This window comes from Callorhinus ursinus, unplaced genomic scaffold (assembly GCF_003265705.2).
Source record: "Callorhinus ursinus isolate GAN/ISIS: 27379988/994484 unplaced genomic scaffold, GSC_fseal_2.0 scaffold6, whole genome shotgun sequence".
In the NCBI taxonomy this organism is placed as follows: domain Eukaryota; kingdom Metazoa; phylum Chordata; class Mammalia; order Carnivora; family Otariidae; genus Callorhinus; species Callorhinus ursinus.
The window spans coordinates 28,089,719-28,110,263 of NW_027397068.1; the positions used below are offsets into that span (position 1 = coordinate 28,089,719).

The following is a 20,545-nucleotide window of genomic DNA, read 5'->3' on the forward strand; positions in this document are numbered from 1 at the left end:
CTGTTGTGCTGATTCTCAGGTGCTTTTTCCTCGGGTGGAATTCCACCGCCCTTGCCAGGGGGACCAGGCTAAGTATGCTATTCTGGATTCCTCTATGTGGCTTTTGTTCCCTGAAGGCTTTCTGAGCCTCTTTAGGGGATGAGAATGAAAATGTCAGCCTCCCAGTCTGCAGCCCCAGAGCTGAAATCTCGGGGCCCCACTCCTGAGTGCATCCTCAGGGAAAAACTGCCAGTCACTCCTGTCTTCCTGGTCTCTTTCTGTACTCCGTGTTCACCCAGCCTGTGACCAAGCGTTTCTGTCTCAGGCATGGCATCCTGTTTGGAGTCTCCAAACCCTGAAAACTCCTGCTGCGCACACCTACACCTTTCCTCCCCGGGGGAGGAAGTTGGGGGGGGGGGGTCTCATGGTAGTTCTGCTGCTTGCTGGGCCCCTGCTTGGAGAGTGGTCGTGGTAACATGCCGATTTATGGAATAAACTGAGATTCCACTCCTGGGCTCACTGATTGCAGCTGGCTTTCTTACTCAGATGCCTGGGGACTCTGCCACACTGAGGCATCCCTGGTCTTCTTGTGTCCCTGGGCATCCTGAGACCATACTCTCCCACCTAGGATTCTGCCCTGCTTCACCACTTAAGCGTCTTTCAGGCAGGGCTGTCCCTCACGGGAGAAGAGTTTTAAAAGTTTTGATTTTGTGCTCAGCTGCTATATCACTTTCCAGTGCTGGCTGATGGAGGCTTCCCCCCCACCCCGTTTATCTATCCATTTATCACCTCAGATTTACTTCTCTGCACCTCCTACCTTGCAGAAAGTGGTTGCTTTTTTATTTGTAGAGTTGCAGCTATTTTTTGATCTCCCAGTTAAATTCACAGGTGTTCAGAATGATTTGATAGCTACCTAGCTGAATTCCTGGGACCAGAGGAAGCTAAGGTCTCCTACTCCTCCGCCATATTGGACTCATTAAATTCCCTCCCCCCAACATTTTATTTTGAAAAATTTCAACAATACACTTAAATCCATGAATGGTTAACATTTTGCCCTATTTGGTTTTTCTCTCTAAATATATATATAATTTTCTTTAATTAGCTGAAAGTTGCAACATAATAACACTTGAACCATAAAAACATTATGTATTTCCTAACAAGGACATCCTCCTGCATAACTGTATTACCATTATCACACCCAAGAAATTTGACATTGATATAATAATATTATCTAAAATAGAGTTGCTTGATTTAGTAAAGAAAAATATAGGATGTCCAGGTAAGTTATTCAGATAAATAGTACTTTTTAGTGTATGTATGTCTCTTGTAATATTTGGGAGATACACACACACACACACACACACATATATACATACTAAAAAATTATTTGATGTTAATCTGAAATTCACATTTAACTGGACATTGTGTATTTTATCTTGCAACCCTAAATATGAAGCCCACATTTAAATTTCTTCAGTTGTTCCCTAAATATCCCTTTAACTGTATGTGTGTGTGTGTGTGTGTGTGTGTGTGTGTGTTTGGATTCACACTTTGCATTGGTTATGTCTCATAAAATTTTTATAGAGTGATTGGACATTTACTTTTTAAAATGTAACCCCATGTTCAAAAGATTCTTTGGGTGGAAATCGGCTTTTATATACTGTATATAAACTTCAAAACATAAATTTTACTAAACTTAGTGGTTTGGAGTGTATCACCAAATGCATAACAGCCAGGACCCCAAACACTGGTGATATCAGCACGTTCTTTTTTTTTTTTTTTAAAGATTTATTTATTTATTTGAGAGAGAAAGAGAGAGAGACACCGAGCATATTGGGGAGGGACAGAGGGAGAGTCCCAAGCAGACTCTATGTTGAGTGGAGAGCCTGATCTCATGACCCTGAGACCATGACCTGAGCCAAAACCAGGATTTGGACGCCTAACTGACTGTTCCAGCCAGGTGCCCCACAGCACATTTCTTTATTGTACAATTGTTAGTTTAGCCATACTGTTTAAAACAATTTTAGGACATTCTTTTGACACCTGCTTTTCTTATCCTCCCTTCTGATTTAGGTTATTACAGTGTCTCCTAAACTTGAGAAGGCTGTCTGACTAGAGAGTTCTAGGAGTTTTACTTTTTGGTTTTTGTTTGGGATTCCAGAGATAAGTGATATTATTCATTATATGTCTTTTTCTTTTTTTTTAAAGTTTATTTTAAGTAATCTCTACACCAGCGTGGGGCTTGATCTCACAACCCCAAGATCAACAGTCACAGGCTCTTCCAACTGAGCCAGCCAGGCACCCCAGTATATGTCTTTTTCTGCCAGACTTGTTTTACTTAGTATGATGTCCTCAGGGTCCGTCCATGTTGTTACAAATGGCAAGATTTCCTTCTTTTTTATACCTGAATAATATCCCAATGTATATATTTTCTTTATCCATTTTCAGTTTTTGGACACTTTGGTTATTTTAATGTCTTGGTTGTTGTAAACAGTGCAGCAGTAACATGGGGGTGCAGATATCTTTCTTAGTGTTTTCATTTCCTTTGGATAAATACCCAGAAGTGGAATTACTAGACAACTTTTGGGGTATCTCCAAAAGTGTACAGTGTGACCTCCCCAAAGGGGAGGACATTAAAATTCATTGTGCTCTGAAAAAATAAAAAGATTGCAGCAGTTCATATTCTTTTTTTTTTTTTTTATACGTTTGGTTTCTTTTTTTTTTTTTAAAGATTTTATTTATTTATTTGAGAGAGAGAGAGAGAATGAGAGAGAGAGAGCACGAGAGGGAAGAGGGTCAGAGGGAGAAGCAGACTCCCCGCCGAGCAGGGAGCCCGATGCGGGACTCGATCCCGGGACCCCAGGATCATGACCTGAGCCGAAGGCAGTCGCCCAACCAACTGAGCCACCCAGGCGCCCGTAGCAGTTCATATTCTTACTAATTTATGAGCCTGCCTGTCTCCTTACATTTTTGACAGTACTGTATTCTCTCAGACTTTTAGATTTTTGTCATAGCAGTATTTCATTGTTATTTTAAAACATACCTCTTTTATTGTGAAGGAGAATAAGCATTCTTTCAAATGTTTAAGCCATTTGTATTTGTTTTCTTATCAGTTTCTAAAAACTATGCTTACTAAGGAAACAAATTCTTGTCTGTAATATTGCCAGATTTTTTTTCTTGCCTTTTGACTGTTCTTAGCATTTTTTTCCCAAACAGATATGTTTAATTTCACTGCTTTTAATATTTCTGTATTTTCCATTATAGCTTTTGGGTTTATGTCTTGCTTATAAGACATTACACTTACAGATTTTAAAAATAAATTCACAGAAACACATTTGTAAATCTGTTGCTGAAAAGGATTACAAGAGAAGTGAAACATTTAATTTGATGGGCATGGTTCCTGGGAAGGTGGTGGGGGTGAGGACTGAGATTCAGAAATTGATAAAAAGTTACATAGGAAGAAGGATCATCTTACTTTGTCATAGGAGAGAGAGAGGAAAAAATGAGTGCAGCTATGGGTGGGATTGCAATTTCTTTTTTTTTTTTAAAGATTTTATTTATTTATTTGACAGAGAGAGACACAACGGAAGAGGGAACACAAGCAGGGGGAGTGGGAGAGGGAGAGGGAGAAGCAGGCTTCCCGCTGAGCAGGGAGCCTGATGTGGGGCTCGATGCAGGGCTCGATCCCAGGACCCTAGGATCATGACCTAAGCCGAAGGCAGACGCTTAACAACTGAGCCACCCAGGCATCCCTAAATTTCCTTTCTTAATGTTTCAATTTCTAACATTTGTTCTTAGGCCTCAGAAAACTCCACCCTGGTATCATTCCTCAGTGCTGATATTCTCCATTTGCTTCTCCCCCACTGTCTTCTCCCTCCTGCTCTACAGCCCAGGAGGGCTACCCTTGCTGGCCGTCTGCTAAATGGCCTCAGCCCCTGGGACACACTACTTGCAGGAGATGGAAGGGAGGGAGTAGAGAAAAATTGGGCCATTCCTTCCTGGTCCCTCCCTGCCTCAGTCCTGGGTCTCTGGCAGAGCTGCATCCCTCCAGGACCATCAATCAGGCCTCACTCCACAGCTCCAGCCCACTCCAGGCTCCCCACTCAGCCCTCTATCCCTTGTTTGCTGTCTTAGGACTGCCCTGCCCATGACTCAGTCATCTTGATTCAGTCTTTATTTGAAACATCTGCTGTGAACGGTTTCCTGCCAGGACTCTGATGCGCACCCTACCCTTACAAAGCACCCTACCCTTACAAAGCACACACTTTTTTTTTTTAAGATTTTATTTATTTTTATTTAGATAGTGAGAGAGAGAGCACAAGCAGGGGCAGCGGCAGGCAGAAGAAGGAGAAGCAGGCTTCCTGCTGAGCAGGGAGCCCGATGTGGGACTTGATCCCAGGACCCTGGGATCATGACCTGAGCTGAAGGCAGCCGCTTAACTGACTGAGCCACCCAGGCGCCCCACAAAGCACACACTCTTAACACTAGACAAAGGCTTGAAACTCTGAACATGAACAAGTTTCTTTAGTGAACAGTTGTAGGATTTGCTATGTTAGCTATATCTTTGGAAATTTGTAAAGTAGGATGACAACACCATCTCTAATGGATTTTGATAAGGATCCAATGACACTATATTATAAACTGTGCAGATGGTAAGTTTAAAGATGATGTCGGAAGGTAGTGGTAACCTATCACCTATCCCCACTAGTACAAAAGATAAAACAGAAGAACACTGGAATTGAACCCAAAAGATCTGGGTAAAAATGCTGGTTCCATTATTTACTAGCTTTGTGACTCTGGGTAAGCCATATGAACTCAACAACCCGCCATTTCCTTATCTACTAGGTGCAAGGCAGAGCACAGGGGAGTTCCCACTCACTGCCCAGCTCTGTATTACTAATCAAAAGGTCCATTCACTCATGCTGAAGACTGCAAACTTCATGTTTTACTGATATCTGTTCCCATCAAAACCTATGCACCATTAAAAAAAAAAAAAAGAAATATCACGGCCTATGAGACACCTCTCTCAAAGACCCCCAACACTAATATGCACTCAAGCTATTTTTTATCTATTTAATAAACTCTATACCAAACACATAAAGAGTACATTCAAGAACATGTAGCACAATTTCAAATATAGTCAATATGCTAAGCCATAAAGGAAACCTCAATAAATTCCAAAGAATTAGTGTACTCCAACCATCGTGTAATAAAATTACAAATAAATGATGTAAGGATGGCTAATAAGAAAAATCTCAAACTAAGAAATCAATGCTCCCATCATGTTCACCCAGACTTCGGAATATTGCTAAAACAAGTCTGAAAAGCCCTTCACAGCGTACCTTCGCACCAGTCCCTTCCTATTGCCAACAATTGTTTCGCTGGTTAGTTCACTCTCTGTTTCTACAATAATTCTCTGGAACCTTCTCAGTTCCCTTCAAGCTACACTACAACTTCCCCCCCATCACTTTCAGCAGTTGTCTCCTACTTCTTCTTAGAGAGAAAACAGAAGGCATTGGGGTGGAACTCCATCAACTTCCTAAATGAAACTGCAATCCCTAGGGGTACCTGGGTGGCTCAGTCGTTGGGTCTGTTCCTAGGCTTGGGTCATGTTCCTAGGGTCCTGGGACTGAACCCCACATCAGGCTCCTCGCTCGGCGGGAAGCCTGCTTCTCCCTCTCCCATTCCCCCTGCTTGTGTTCCCTCTCTCACTGTCTCTCTCTTGTCAAATAAATAAAATCTTTAAAAAAAAAAAAGGAAATTTAATGGAACTGAAAAATAGGGTACACTGTGAGAAAATGTAAATTAGGAGCATGTAAATGATGTGGGTTCTTGTGTAAGTTAGTCATTTTGAAGAAAACTGAACCTTACCTTCCCTGAACTCACTACTATGAATACAGAATTTTAAAACTTCTTTAGGATCATTTTATAGTCTTAGTGTTTGCCATTCAATTCTGATTTTCCCCTTAACATACAGATTTTTATCTATTTTTAAAGATTTTATTTATTCATTTGAGACACAGAGATAGAGAGCGAGCATGAGCAGGGAGAGAGGGAGAAGCCGGCTCCCCATTGTGGGGCTCGATCCCAGGACCCTGAGCCACCCATCTGAGCCACCCAGGCGCCCCAACATACAGATTTTTAAATCCCTTGAAGTAATTTCAATAGTTTTTGGTAGACTGAAAATATATTAGGAGAAAATTAGCTTACCTCTCAAAGTGGAAATACTTGGAGTATATATTGTTTAGGTAGATGTATCTCACATGTTATATATTATAATTATAGTTACATAATTAGAAAATATGTATGTAATATATAGTGTAACATATTTGTTAAAATGTTCTTTCCAAAATATGTTGAGTTTGAGTGGGTAAAACAGAAGATAGAACCAAATGCTATTTTTTGGGGCAGGATTGATTGAGTTCTCTCCATGTCATCTTTTTTCCCCAATCTTTGTTAAATTTTTGCCTCGAACTTCATTTATTTGACATATATTGATGATATCATGTGAATACTACTAGAGTAGACCTGGGACTATTCCTGCAAAATGTGTTGTGAAGAATTATGAATTGCTGTGGCACCTCACAGAATACAGAATGTTGCTTTCTTTTTTTTTTTTTTTAAGATTTTATTTATTTATTTGACAGAAAGAGACACAGCGAGAGAGGGAACACAAGCAGGGGGAGTGGGAGAGGGAGAAGCAGGCTTCCCGCCGAGCAGGGAGCCCGATGTGGGGCTTGATCACAGGACCCTGGGATCATGACCTGAGCCGAAGGCAGACGCTTAACCGACTGAGCCACCCAGGCGCCCCCAGATGTTGCTTTCAAAAGATTTCTAATACATAGAATATACTTAGAGATTATGAGGTTGTATGCAAGTTTTCCAATTTGAAGTTGTTCTAAAATTATTTAAGAGCATAATGCTTTTTTCTGGCAAGTTGAAAATAGAATAACCAGTGTACAAGAATGGCACATATAAGATTTTAAAACAAAACAAATTAAGAGGTTTTGGCAGGAGTAGAATCTGTTTTCCGTTGAAGTTTAAGAATAGATGGAGAGTTAATGTGCAGAGGAACACAGGGAAGGCATCCAGCTGGCAGAATCAAAGCAAAGAAGATCCTTTTGCCTAAACCATGGGGAAGGTTCTTCTGGAAGGGGCGTGCTGGAGTCAGGTGCTGGGTTCACAGAGAAAGCCAAGAGGAGCAGGAAAGCTAGAGAGGTTTCTGAGGTATGTTGGAGTGAACCCACAGATTAAAAAACAAAAGCATGATCAAAACTAGATTATATAATAGCCTTTGGGAATGTTCTCTGCCAAAATAAAATCCTGACTGCTCTGGTTTGTGCTAAGTGGCGTAACCTTCACTTCTTTCTGCTTTTACCCTGTCTGAATTCTCTCTGCCCTGGCTTACCTTGGCTTTTGCACAGGTGTCTAGAAACTGTTGCAGAGTTTGAAGATTACTCTTCTAAGTGGAACAAAATTTAGGATGGTTATTTGGGTTGATTATAATATCAGGCAAAGAGAAGTTCCATTTTGTTTCTTCCTTTGGAGCCCTTCATCCTCCTGTTTCCGTCTGGACGTGATTGCTTTCTTGATCTGCTTGTACCTCTTTGTTTCTAGAGCAACCCTCCATCTTACCAGGGCTTCCTTCTCAGGATCATCTGTCTCTTCTGGAGCCACGGTGTTCCTGTTTCTGTTGGGGAGGTGTTTTTAAGACCCTCTATGTATGGAATGCCAATTTTCCGTTTTCATACTTGATGGATAAATTGGATGGATTAGATTGGAAATCATTGTCCCTCAAATCTTATTCAAGTTTTTATCTGTTGTTTGTGACCTGTTCCCTTGCCCCTTTGTCATCCTCCCGAAAAGCCACCTAGGATGTTTGTAGGGTGTTCTTTATATCCCTGGTATCTGAAATTTCAGGATTGTGACTTGGTATAGGTTTTATTTCCCTTCCTGTGCTGGGTACTTACTCTTTCCTCCCAATCTAGAAATAAAGTCCTTCAGATTTGAGAAAAATATTTGCATTCTTTCTTAGATAATTTCCTCCTCTCCTTTTTCTTCTATTTTCTCTTTCTGGAATTCCTTTTTTGTCAGATATTGGACCTCCTGATGAATTAATCCAGTAATTTTCTTGTATTTTTCCATCTATTCTTGTTGCTGTTTGTTGTATTTTTTTGAGACAGCTCCTCAAGTTTATCTTCTAATCCTTTTCCTGAAATTGTATTTCTGCTACCATACTTTTTTTTAAAGATTTTTTAATTTTGGGGGCGCCTGGGTGGCTCATTCGTTAAGCGTCTGCCTTCGGCTCAGGTCATGATCCCAGGGTCCTGGGATAGAGCCCCACATCAGGCTCCCTGCTCGGCGGGAAGCCTGCTTCTCCCTCTCCCACTCCCCCTGCTTGTGTTCCCTCTCTCAAATAAATAAATAATATCTTTAAAAAAAAAGATTTTTTTTTATTTTTAAGTAATCTCTACACTCAGTGTGGGGTTTGAACTCATAACCCTGAGATCAAGAGTCATATGCTCTACTGACTGAGCCAGCCAGGTGCCCTCCTGCTACCATATTTTAAATTTCAAAATGTTCTTTTGTTCTTGATGTTCCTTTTTCAAAATTGCATTTTGTTCTTGCTTTACAGTTTTAATAGCTTCTCTTATTTTCCCCAGCATGTTAATTATGTTGATTGCAGTTTTATTTTTAAAAGATTTTCTTTCTTTATTTGAGAGAGAGAGTGCATGTGCATGAACAAGGGTGGGAGAGGAGCAGCGGGAGAGGGACAAGCAGACTCTGCACTGATTGTGGAGCCCCACGTGGGGTTCGATCCCAGACCCTGAGATCATGACCTGAGCCGAGATCAAGAGGTGGATGCTTAACCGACTGAAACCACCCAGGTGCCCCTGTTTCCTCTGAGTTTTTCTCCCTTCTGTACCCTTGTTCTGGTCTCCAGCTTTCATCTTGAACGTTTTCCTTTTCAAGTTTCTATTGATTGTTGTGTGTCAGTTCATTTTAGAATATTTTCAGATACTAACAAGCCAACTGAAGGCTCTATCATAAGAGGTTGGTTGACTGGTGTGCTCTACTGTAAGGTGATCTAATAGGGACCAGTTATTTCTTTTTTTGGGGGACCAGTTATTTCTTTAAGAGAAGTCTGCACATAAGTACCTTCAGGTTTTTGTTTGTTTTCCTTTTTTCCTGGAGACTATTCAGTGTCTCTAGAAAAATTCTTCTGTTCTCTTGCTTGCTGGGAATGGTCTAGGCTATTATTGTTTGGGGAGCCCATTTAGGAAAGAGGGGGAAGATTACATAGTTACTAAATGATGTAGGGGATGCAAACTCAAGTTGTGTCCCTTCAGAGCCCTTGCTCTGGGCTTTATGATTCTTGCCTCCTGTATTAAAATGTAACTTGGGCTTCATAGCCTTTTACATCAAATATTTCAACTTATTGTATACAATAGCCCATTTTAGTCCTGTATCTGACAGTTAGGAACACTCTGTATGTGATGATATTTAATTATTTCCGTGTTAGAGATTTATAATTTGTTCTTAATTTGCAGCTTTTTTCAAGGAGCAGACCTCCAAGAGGCCTATATGTTTATGGAGACGTTGGTAAGTATGTTAAAGTAAGTTTCGAGTGGTCTAAACAGGAGGGTCCCAGCTTTCACTCAAGGATATTTCCATTTCCACCCTTTAGTCCACTGCCAGCCAGGGAATGGGATGAGGCAAAGTAAAATGGGGGGGTGGGGAGAGGAGGGCCGTTATCTTCGTTTTCTTTTCTTTTTCTTCTCAGGGTACAACTGTAGTTTGGGATTGGTTAGCATGGTAGGCTGCAGACATTGCTTAGTGTATAAACTGAGTGGATCTCAGGGAAGGTAATCATCTATAAATAGATTATTAGGTAAATAAGAATCTCATTGCTCAAAGCTATTTGACTCAGCTAATACTTAAAAAAAATAAGGTGCTCTTTTTAACTTTTAATTTCCACTTATTTTTACTCATAATCTAAACCCTTGTCCTCAACTTAGTTATTATTATCTTTCATTCAGTTATTAGTGGATATTCTTTTTTTTTAAGATTTTATTTATTTATTTGAGAGAGAGAGCACATGAGAGGGGGGAGGGTCAGAGGGAGAAGCAGACCCCCCGCCGAGCAGGGAGACCCATGCGGGACTCGATCCCGGGACTCCAGGATCATGACCTGAGCCGAAGGCAGTTGCTTAACCAACTGAGCCACCCAGGCGCCCATTAGTGGATATTCTTAATGAATGAGTGGTTATGTTTCCTTGGTCTCCCATATCCATATATTGGGTACAGTTTTCTTGGAAACCTTATGAGCTGTTGCTTACTTTTTAGATTTTCCTAATCAAAGAATGTCTTGCTTCTTTTCTGACTTCATTCTTGGTGAACTTGTCTGTTTTTTGGCTTCAGTTTCCTTCAAACAAATTCTTCTCTCCTAGTTCTAAACCTCTCCCTATTTACCCACCTTCCACCAATGTCATGAAGGTGGCTCTTACTTTATCTGGTCTTATTGCTTATCAATCATTTCTTTTATTGGCTAACTAAAAATGCACATTTACATATAGCAAAATCAGTTTTGCTGCTCAGCTGATAAATCTCAGGCTCCCCTATAGCCATAACAAATTTGCGTTATGAGGAAGTAGAGGCAAAGTTTCTTATCTTAGTAAGAATTTTAGGATAAAAAAAATAATAGGAGCCAAATAAGTAGTTATAGTGCCTTAAAGATCCAACTGTTCTTTTCTGGGTCCTCCCTCTTATTTGTTTTTGAATGCCTGTTTTACATTTATAGATTTATTTAGCAAGTCTAATAAAAAGAATTGGTGAATTCATAAACAAGTGAATGAGAGAGCTTGCCCCTTAAGATTCTTTATGTTCTTGGAGCTTACAGATTTGAAAACTGTCAAAGAAGCTCAAGCTGTTCTTTTTCTCAGTTCATTGGCTAATTGGTATTTTTGAGAACAGTGCAGGCTTACTTCTTATTTAGAAAGCAATTTATACCAGGTGCTTGAGCAGTTTTATGTGTCCACCCCTTTGGGTACTGCTAGCAGCTCTCATTCTGTTGTCTCTCATTCTTTGCCTCTTTGGAGAACATTTACTTCTTATACCTTCACTTTCATGTTTAGTCATTGCTAAAATCAATATCTTTGTTTCTCCTGTTACTTCAACCACTTAACCATACATGGAGATGGTTAGTAAAACCCAACTGTTTCCACTTCTGCAAAAGGACTTAAAAAATAATAATACCCCAAACCTATAAAAGTTAATGGATTTTAGTTTGGAAGATACAGCCATATGCTAGTAAATTAAAGGGAGGTATGATAAATATAATTCATCTGAGTGCTTGAAAGAATTAGAGAAGATATGGTAACATCTGTGGTTGTTCACAGAGCTGGGTGTGTGGCAACCTTTGGTTAAGAACATTTTTATAATGCAGAGAGGGGAAGAGAAAGGAATTCTACAGTAGGAAGGGAAATGAATATTTTTTATGACTGTACTCAGTTTAGTTTAGAATACTTACAAAACAGGGCACCTGAGTGGCTCAGTTAAGCGTCTGCCTTCGGCTCAGGTCATGATCCCAGAGTCCTGGAATTGAGCCCCATGTTGGGCTCTCTGCTCAGCAGGGAATCTGCTTCTCCCTCTCCCTCTGCCCCTCCCCTTGCTTGTGTGCTCTCTCTCTCTGTCAAATAAATAAAATCTTAAAAAAAAATACTTACAAAACAGGTAATAAAAGATAGGTCAGATTCTTATTTTGAAGGGAGGGGGTTGCTATCTGGGAGAATAGCCTCAGAATGCTCTCACAAGCTCTTTTTCATTACTATTTTCCTTTTTTAGACTTGGGAAACAGGTGTTCAATTTTGAGGAGATTCAGTGGGAGAGATAACTGTTTCATAGCACCCCCTTCTGCTCCTTATTCCTGTACTTGCCCTGGGCTCTGACATGAACACTCCATTCTACTTGTGTTGAGATGATTGACTCCGATGGACCCTCAATCCAGGGAACCCCAGTAGAGCTGATATGTAAACTGGAGACCTTATCATCATGATTCAACCTTGAAATGTTTTCATTAATAAAATGCTTAGCATATCTCATGCAGAAGCCAAATGCTGCAGTAGGAGTGTTTTGTGGCTTCATTCTTACTGTATAGTTGGCTTTCTTCTTTTTTTTTTTTTTTAAAGATTTTATTTATTTGTCAGAGAAGGGGAGAGAGGGAGCATATGCACAAGCGGGGCGGGGGGGGGGTGGCAGGCAGAGGGAGAAACAGGTTCCCCGCTGAGCAAGGAGCCCGATGCGATGCAGGACTCGATCCCAGGACCCTGGAATCATGACCTGAGCCAAAGGCAGATGCTTAACCGACTGAGTCACCCAGGCGCCCCAGTGTAGTTGGCTTTCTTACAACAAGGTTTCAGCTCTTGACTAGCAGACTGTGGTGGTGATGGCAGGGTTAATGATTCCTCCTGTACATTTGGAGAGGATCAAAGTACATTTTTGTTTATCAGTCCCTTTGCTGCTGCCTCCTGGTTAAATTCTGGGCTTGGGTAATGGAGGACAGCACTTCCAGCTCCTTCAGCAGGGGGGTTGGCTGTGAAAAGGGCAACACTGGGAGGGGGACGCTCAAGTAGTCATTTTTGGCTTCAGAACTTTATAGGCTTGAAAGTTAGAACTTAGAAGAGTTTTAGCTTTTATAAATTACTCTTCCTTGTAAAAATCTGCTCTTGAGAAAAACACAAAGTTTTATTTAGGATACTATAGAGACCAAAGCAAAATTGTGAAGTAGGTAAAATTTAGTGCTGGTTTCTTCCCTACATTTTTTTAAACATCTGTCCTCATTCTTGTGTTCACTTGACAAATTTTATTGAACATTTGCTGTGTGCCAGGCAGTGTGTTGTTTCTGCAGATGTAATGGTGAATAAAAGCAGACACAGCCTTTGCTCACCCAAAGCTTATAGACTCTTGTGATGGCTCTGAAATATTTTTGAACATGACCCACAGTAAAACATATTTTTACATTCTGACCTATGTATGTATGTGTGCGTACATGTGCACACATGCACACACACACCCCTGAAAAATAGTTTTATGAAAGAAAACTTATCTGCCGTGTGATACATTTGGATATTTTCTATTCTGTTCTAGTCTATGAAAAGATAATTCTGGTTGTAGAGGTAGTTTGAAAAACACTGGTCTAGTGTCTCTAATATCCATTAGTACACGTTGGTGTGCCAGGGTTTGTTCCTGCTGTTTCATCTTTTTGGGCATTAGGATTTTTCATGCTGGACCTTCCATAGGACACAGCTTTCTCCTCTACTACTTAAACTGGTTGGACTCATATTATCTGAGGATCTGCCTTCTAGCTAAATGTCTGAACTACTTCTAAGCTGTTTCTAATCTAAACTGTTCTAAACTACTTGCTAAAATTTTAATGGGTTCCATTGGATGAGTAGGTTACCTCACCAGAACATTTGCATTTAAAAAGAGTCTTCTAGGGGTGCCTGGGTGGCTCAGCCCATTAAGCGTCTGCTTTTGGCTCAGGTCATGATCTCAGTGTCCTGGGATGGAGCCCCACATCAGGTTCCCTGCTTAGTGGGGAACCTGCTTCTCCCTCTCCCTCTGCCCCTCCCCACTCATGCTTGCTCTCTCTCTTGCTCTGTCTCAAATAAATAAATAAATAAATAAATAAATAAATTTTAAATTTTAAATTTTAAAAAAATTTAAAAAAAAGAGCTTCTAAGAGTTAGAATTTCACTGGAACTTGGTATATGAAATAGAACTGTAGTGATCCAGCTGATCACTTGGTGATTTTGGGCAGAGAAATCTTTTAGCATCTCTGAAATCCCACCACACACAGGGCTCTTGCCCACCATACTAAATCTAATGGTGTTTATCATAGCCACATTGAAAGAATTTAACATTTTAGAAAGACCTTTGTTACCTTTTTCCTCCCTTTTTTGGTAGTGTCATGAACTTAACATTTCCCTCATATTCTCCCTAAGCACTGTTTGGTGTTGAGGAAAGTAAAATGTTAATAATTACTTGGGTATATCTACTAGTCTCTGTTAGAAGTAGGAAAAAAAATTAGGTGTTGGTAAAAATAAGATAAAGAATGAATACAAAATAACTAGAAATTTAAGTATATACCATTTTCACACTCTAAAAATTAACATTATTTGTAATTTCATTAAATACTCAGTTACTCAGATTTCTAATTGTTGCAAATGTTTCTGTTTTCATTGTGCTATTAATTGTTGTCTTTAGTCTCTTTGTATATGTGTGTGTGTGTGACATCATACCACAGAGATGCAGCAGCAAAATTCACACTGTTACACACATATATATATACGCACATACATATATAAACTAATTTGTCCTGTAGGATTTCCTACAACTTGGGTTTTGCTGATGCATCCCTGTGGTGTAATGGGAGTCTTTTAACTCTGTCTTTTTCAAGATTGTTTTGCCCATTCTATGACCTTTGCATTTTCACATACATTTTAGAATTGGCTGGTTAATTTCTTATTAAAAAAATCCTCCTGGGATTTTGATTGGGATTACATTCAATCTATAGATCAATTTGGAAAGAATTGATAACTTAAAATATTGATGTTTTTGATAAATACTGATTTTTTGATAAAAATTGAGTCTTCCAATCTATGGGCATGGTATGTTTCTTCATTTTTAAAGATCTTTAATTTCTCTGCTGTTTTATAGGTTGAAATGCAGAGTTCTGCCATATTTTTTGATAAATTTATGTATTTTATGTTTTCTGATGCCACTGCATAAAATCCTATGTATTTTATGTTTTCTGATGCCACTGCAAATCGTACTATGTTTTAAAATTTTAATTTCCAACTGATCGTTGCTGGTGTATAGAATCAATTTAGTTTTTTGGTGACCTTGCTACATTCAGTTATAAACTCTAGTGGTTATTTGATAGATTCTTTAGGAATTTTTATGTATACAATCATGCTATTGCAAATAAAGACAATTTTTCCTTTACAGTTTGTACGTCTTCCAGTTCTTTTTCTTGCCTTATTGCACTAACTAGGAACTCCAGTATAATGCCGAATAGAAGTAGTGAGAGTGAATGTCCTTGCCTTGTGTGAAATTTTAGGGGAAAAGTGTTCAGTCTTTCACTAGTAAGTATGATGTTAATTGTAGGGTATTTTAGTTTAATGTATTATTTTTCTTAATGTGGCAAAATATACATAACATAAAATTTACCGTTTTAACCACTTTTACTTGTAAAGTTCAGTGGCAGTAAGTACATTGACATTATTTTGCAACCATCACACCATCCATCTCCAGAACATTTTCATCTTCATTTTTAAAGATCCTTAAATCTTTTGCAACCATTATACCATCCATCTCCAGAACATTTTTCATCTTCCCAAACTGACTCTGTACCTTTAAACAGTAATTCCCCATTTCATATGCCCCTCCCTCCCAGGCCCTGGCAACCACCATTCAATTTTCTGTCCCTGTAAATTTGACTACTCCAGGTATGTCGTATATAGTGGAGTCATATATTATTTAAATTTTTGTGTCTAGCTTATTTCACCTACTGTAGTTTTCTTCAGGGTTCATTTATGTTGTAGACTGTATCAGAATTCCATTACTTTTTAAGGCAGAATAGTATTCCAGCATATGTATTCAATTTTTATCTGTTCATCTGTTGATGGATGTTTGGGTTATTTCCATCTTTTGACTGTGGTGAACAATATCTGTTTGAATCCCTGCTTTCAGTTCTTTTGTGTATATACCCAGAAGTGGAGTTGGTGGATCATATGGTCACTCTGTGTTTAATTTTTGGAGCAACTTCTATACTGTTTTCCACAGCAGCTGCACTATTTTACATTCCCACCAGCAATGTACAAGGGTCCTCATTTTTCCACATCCTTACCAATATTTGTTATTTTCTTAAAAAAATAGCCATCCTAATGGGTGTTGAAGTGGTATCTCATTGTAGTTTTGATTTGCATCTCTCAAATGATTAGTGATGTTGAACATCTTTTCATTGTGTGTTTCTTTTTGTATTTGTCCTTTATGAGTTTGAAAAGTATGCTTCTTTTCCTAGTCTGCTGAGAGATTTGATCATGAATGTGTGCTGACTTTTGTCAAACATTTTTTCAAATGTGATGATTATATGGTTTTTTTTTTTAAAGATTTTATTTACTTGAGAGAGAGAATGAGATAGAGAGAGAGAGCATGAGAGGGGGGAGGGTCAGAGGGAGAAGCAGACTCCCCGCCGAGCAGGGAGCCCGATGTGGGACTCGATCCTGGGACTCCAGGATCATGACCTGAGCCGAAGGCAGTCGCCTTACCAACTGAGCCACCCAGGCGCCCCGACTATATGGTTTTTATATATTGAATTTTATTTTATTTTTTTTAAAACTTTTTTTTTTTAAGATTTTTTTATTTGAGAGAGAGAGAATGAGAGACAGAGAGCACAAGAGGGAAGAGGGTCAGAGGGAGAAGCAGAATCCCCGCAGAGCAGGGAGCCCGATGCGGGACTCGATCCTGGGACTCTAGGATCATGACCTGAGCCGAAGGCAGTCGCTTAACCAACTGAGCCACCCAGGCGCCCTTGAATTTTATTTTAATGGGAGTTAAGTTACTTACATGCCAGCTTGATTCATTTGAAGTATTATTATTTTTTTAAGTAGGCTCCATGCTGGGCATGGAGCCCAATCTGGGGCTTGAACTCACGACCCTGAGATCAAGACCTGAGCTGAGATTTAGAGTAGTATGCTTAACGGACTGAACCATCCAGGCGCCCCTGAAGTATTTTTTTAATTGAAAATTTTCTTGAGATAATTATAGATTCACACTTGTAAGAAGTAATATGGAGATATCTGTGTACACTTTACTCATTTCTCCCCAAAGGTAACATTTTGCAAAACTATAGTATAAATATCACAAACAGAATGACATTGATATAATTCACTGATCTTATTCAAATTTCTTGTTTTACTTGTACTCATTTCTGTGTCTGTATTTAGCTCTGTACAATTTGTCAACTGTGTAGGTTCATGTATTTGCTGCCACAGTTGAGGTACTGAACAATTCTATCACCACGAGTCCCTTGTGTTGCTCATAATTTTGTAACCGTACCTACTCACCCTCTCTTTCTAAGTCCTGGCAGCCATCAATCTGTTCTCCATTTCTAAAATTCTGTCATTTCAAAAACGTTATATAAATGGAAAAGTACATAACTTTGAGATTGGCTTTCTCCCCCCCCCTCCTGTGTAATTTCTTAGAGATTCATCCAAGTTGTTGCATGAGTTCAGTATCTCTGGAAATTGTTCATTTTACAGTTTCCTGATGGCCATTCTTTGCCTCACATCATGGAGTATCCCCCTACACATGAGCAGCTAGTATTCAGCCAAAGACTTAAGAGTACCCACATGTTGATTTCTGGAGTTCTTTCATAGATAGCTTCCTCCTCCCTGGCATTTTGCCTTGCCAATTTCACTGGCATTGGACTCCCATAATTCTGATCTCTCTTAACCCAACTTAGCCTGTCCTGGATGTTTTGCTTGGATTCTTCCTTTCTGTGCAGCAGTCTGGAGGGTGCCTCCAAGCCAAAAGCTGCAGTGATATAGGGCTCATCTTGTTTTTCCCTTCTGTCGGGGATCAGTCTTGTATTTTTATTTTCTAGTGTCTGAAAATATTAGTTTCATATATTTCATCCAGTTTTCAAGGTGTTTATGTTGGGATGGCAAATCTGGAACCAGTTACTCTCACATGGTCTCTCAGAAGTTTTCGTTTTCTTGATACACATTGTTAAACTTTTCTTACTCCAAGGTGATACAAATGTTCACACATTATCTTCCGGGTTTTTCATATTTTTTAGCACCTTGGATTCATCTGGAATTAATTTTGGTGTGAAATGTGAGTAGGCATCTAGTTTTATTTTCTGCAAATGGCTGAGCATTTGTCTTTAACAATTATTTTTTTCATATACACTGTTATTATATATCCTTAGATCTGCTTAATTGGTTTAGTTGATTTTTTTAGAGTCCAGTACCACTCAAATATAATTTTCTAATTCCATGATACAATTTTATTGTATAGTTTCTCTTCTTTTCCTCCTTGCCTCCCCCAACCTCTATTACTTGCCACTTGATCTTGTTTTAGAGTATTTTCGGCACTTTAAAATTTTTTTAATTTTAATTTTTTAAAGATTTTTATGTATTTGTGAGAGAGAGCGAGCAAGCACAAGCAGGGAGAGGAGCAGGCAGAGGGAGAAGTAGGCTCCCTGCTGAGCAAGGAACCTGATGCAGAAGTTGATCCCAGGACTTTGGGATCATGACTGGGCCGAAGGCAGACACTTAACCAGCTGAGCCACCCAGAGGTCCCTTTTTCACACTTTTTAAAGAAATTAGCCACTCAGGAGAATTTTTAAAAGTGTGGGTGTTTTTATTTTATTCAAATATTAAGTACTTTATTTTTTTTCCAGTTAATTGTGGGTCTTAGGTATCATGTCATATCAGAACATAGTTGATCTACCTCATTCATTTTACTGGGTATATACTATTTTATTATATGAATGTTCCATAATTCACTTAATCAGTTTCCTGCTGATAGACCTTTATTTATTTTTTATCAGGAGATTGACTTTAGGATCATGTTGTCAAGTTATTTCTAAATTGATTTTCATTGGGATTCCATTGAGCTTTGAAATAATTTAGGGAGCAAAAATATCTTTACAGTATTGATTTTGGTTCTGAGTATTTTTAAATACTTGTCTACCTTTTGATTGACATTGCCAAACTGACTTCCAGAAGGGTTGGTTTTATACTACCTCCAGAAGTATATTAGAATGCTTGTTTTCCTACATCTTCACGAACCTAAAAATGGTATGTCATGGGTGTTTTCCCTTGTATTCCTTTATTCCTGGTAGAATTAAACTTTTAAAAACATGTTTAAAGCTATTTATATTTTTTGTGTCATTTGAATACTCATGGTTTTTTTTTTTTTGTACATTGATCATCTTTTTTTCTTTCCCCTGTTAAATCTGTCCTGTTTAGTATTCTTTCAGTTGTAGTGGAAAAAAAAAAAGCCAGTTGAATTGGCTGAACCAGGGGAGGAATTTAATGGCTGGTTTAATTATTAAGTTGAATAATGGTCTGATTCAGCTGTGGGTAGATCTATATTTAATATCTTAAGTGATATTTTTGGGATCTCTCTCCCTTCCCTCCATTTCCCTTTTCCTTCATCTTTTGGTTCTGCTTTCCTTTTTGGCTTCGTTCTTGTTCATAGTTTTGTTGTTCGCTTCATTCTTGGTCACAAGTTTTTGCTGTTATAGAAAATATTTCTGGAATTTTCTAGGTTGCTCCTTTAAAAAGAGAAGGGATGATTCTTATTTTCTGGATCCATATTAACTGCCTCCAGAGAACACTGACCTAACTGGGTCATGTGCTCATTACAGGGCCAACCACAGTGTATATGATAAAGGGGTATTTTGATTGGCTCATCCTGTGATTGATGCCCTCATAGAATCATGCTAAGTAGGGAAGTTTTCAAAAGTAAGAGATTTAGGACAGACCAAAAACAAAAACAAAAACAAAACCCCAAAACACCATTGTAATTTCTAAGAGCTCTTCATATTTAAAGATATGTAAGGTTAATCTTTCAGATTTCATGAAGACAGGGATTTTTGTCTGTTTTGTTTACTACCAGATCCCGAGCACCCAGAATAGGGCCTCACACGTGGTATTCAGTAACAATATATTGATTAAGTAAGGATATTAATTTTATTTATAGTGATTTTGATATTCAGAAGGTTAAGTTTTTTAAGGTTTTATTTGAGAGAGAGGGAGTGCGTGCATACAAGTGAGCAGGAGCAGGGGGGTGGGGCAGAGGGAGAGAGAGAAGCAGATCCCCGCTGAGCAGGGAGCCCAATGCGGGACTCGATCCCAGGATCCCCGGATTGTGACCTGAGCCGAAGGCAGACACTTAACCTACTGAACCACCCAGGCACCCCCAGAAGGTTAAATTTCAGGTAGCCATGTTTTCCTTTATGATTTTTTTTTTGCTTTTATCTCCAGAAGCTTTTTATATGATGGTCTTGTTATATTTTAAGCCTGTTTTTTAAAGACTTAGCACAAGATTACATTCAAATATATATTATTCACATTTTTTGTGAGTTCCTGACATTTTTCTGGATCTACAAGTGTACTGTTTCATGCAGCAGAATTAAAAATTTTATTATTTTGCATAAATGTAATGATTCAAATCTGCTGCCACGCACTGTATCAAGAAATATTATACTAAATATTTTTTTCAAAAAAATTACTTTTAGATCGAATTGGTTTCTTCATTAATGACCAGATGTGTTTGTTGAATTGTATTTTCATATACAAAAACTTTCTGGTGATTCAGATGGCATGGGCTCGAAGCCATATGGAATGGAGGAAAGCCAAATAGATTTAAGACTTAGATCTCACATCCTGAGCTGCCTATGTGTACTTGTAGCTCCTGCGAGGAGATGATGGGCACTGTGGTGGGGTTGTGCCAGAGGAAGCAGTGAGCATGAGGGACAGCACCAGCATGCG

At 39.0% G+C, this 20,545-nt stretch overlaps 1 protein-coding gene across 3 annotated transcripts in view; it reads left to right on the top strand.

Moving 5' to 3' along the window:
- Positions 1–20,545, top strand: part of AFG1L (AFG1 like ATPase) — a 223,698-nt gene that overhangs the window by 63,243 nt on the left and 139,910 nt on the right. For all 3 annotated transcript variants that reach the window (XM_073893739.1, XM_025863601.2, XM_073893740.1), the window contains one exon: positions 9,531–9,582. In XM_073893739.1, the coding sequence (XP_073749840.1) occupies positions 9,531–9,582 (52 nt within the window). The remainder of the gene's footprint in view (positions 1–9,530; positions 9,583–20,545) is intronic.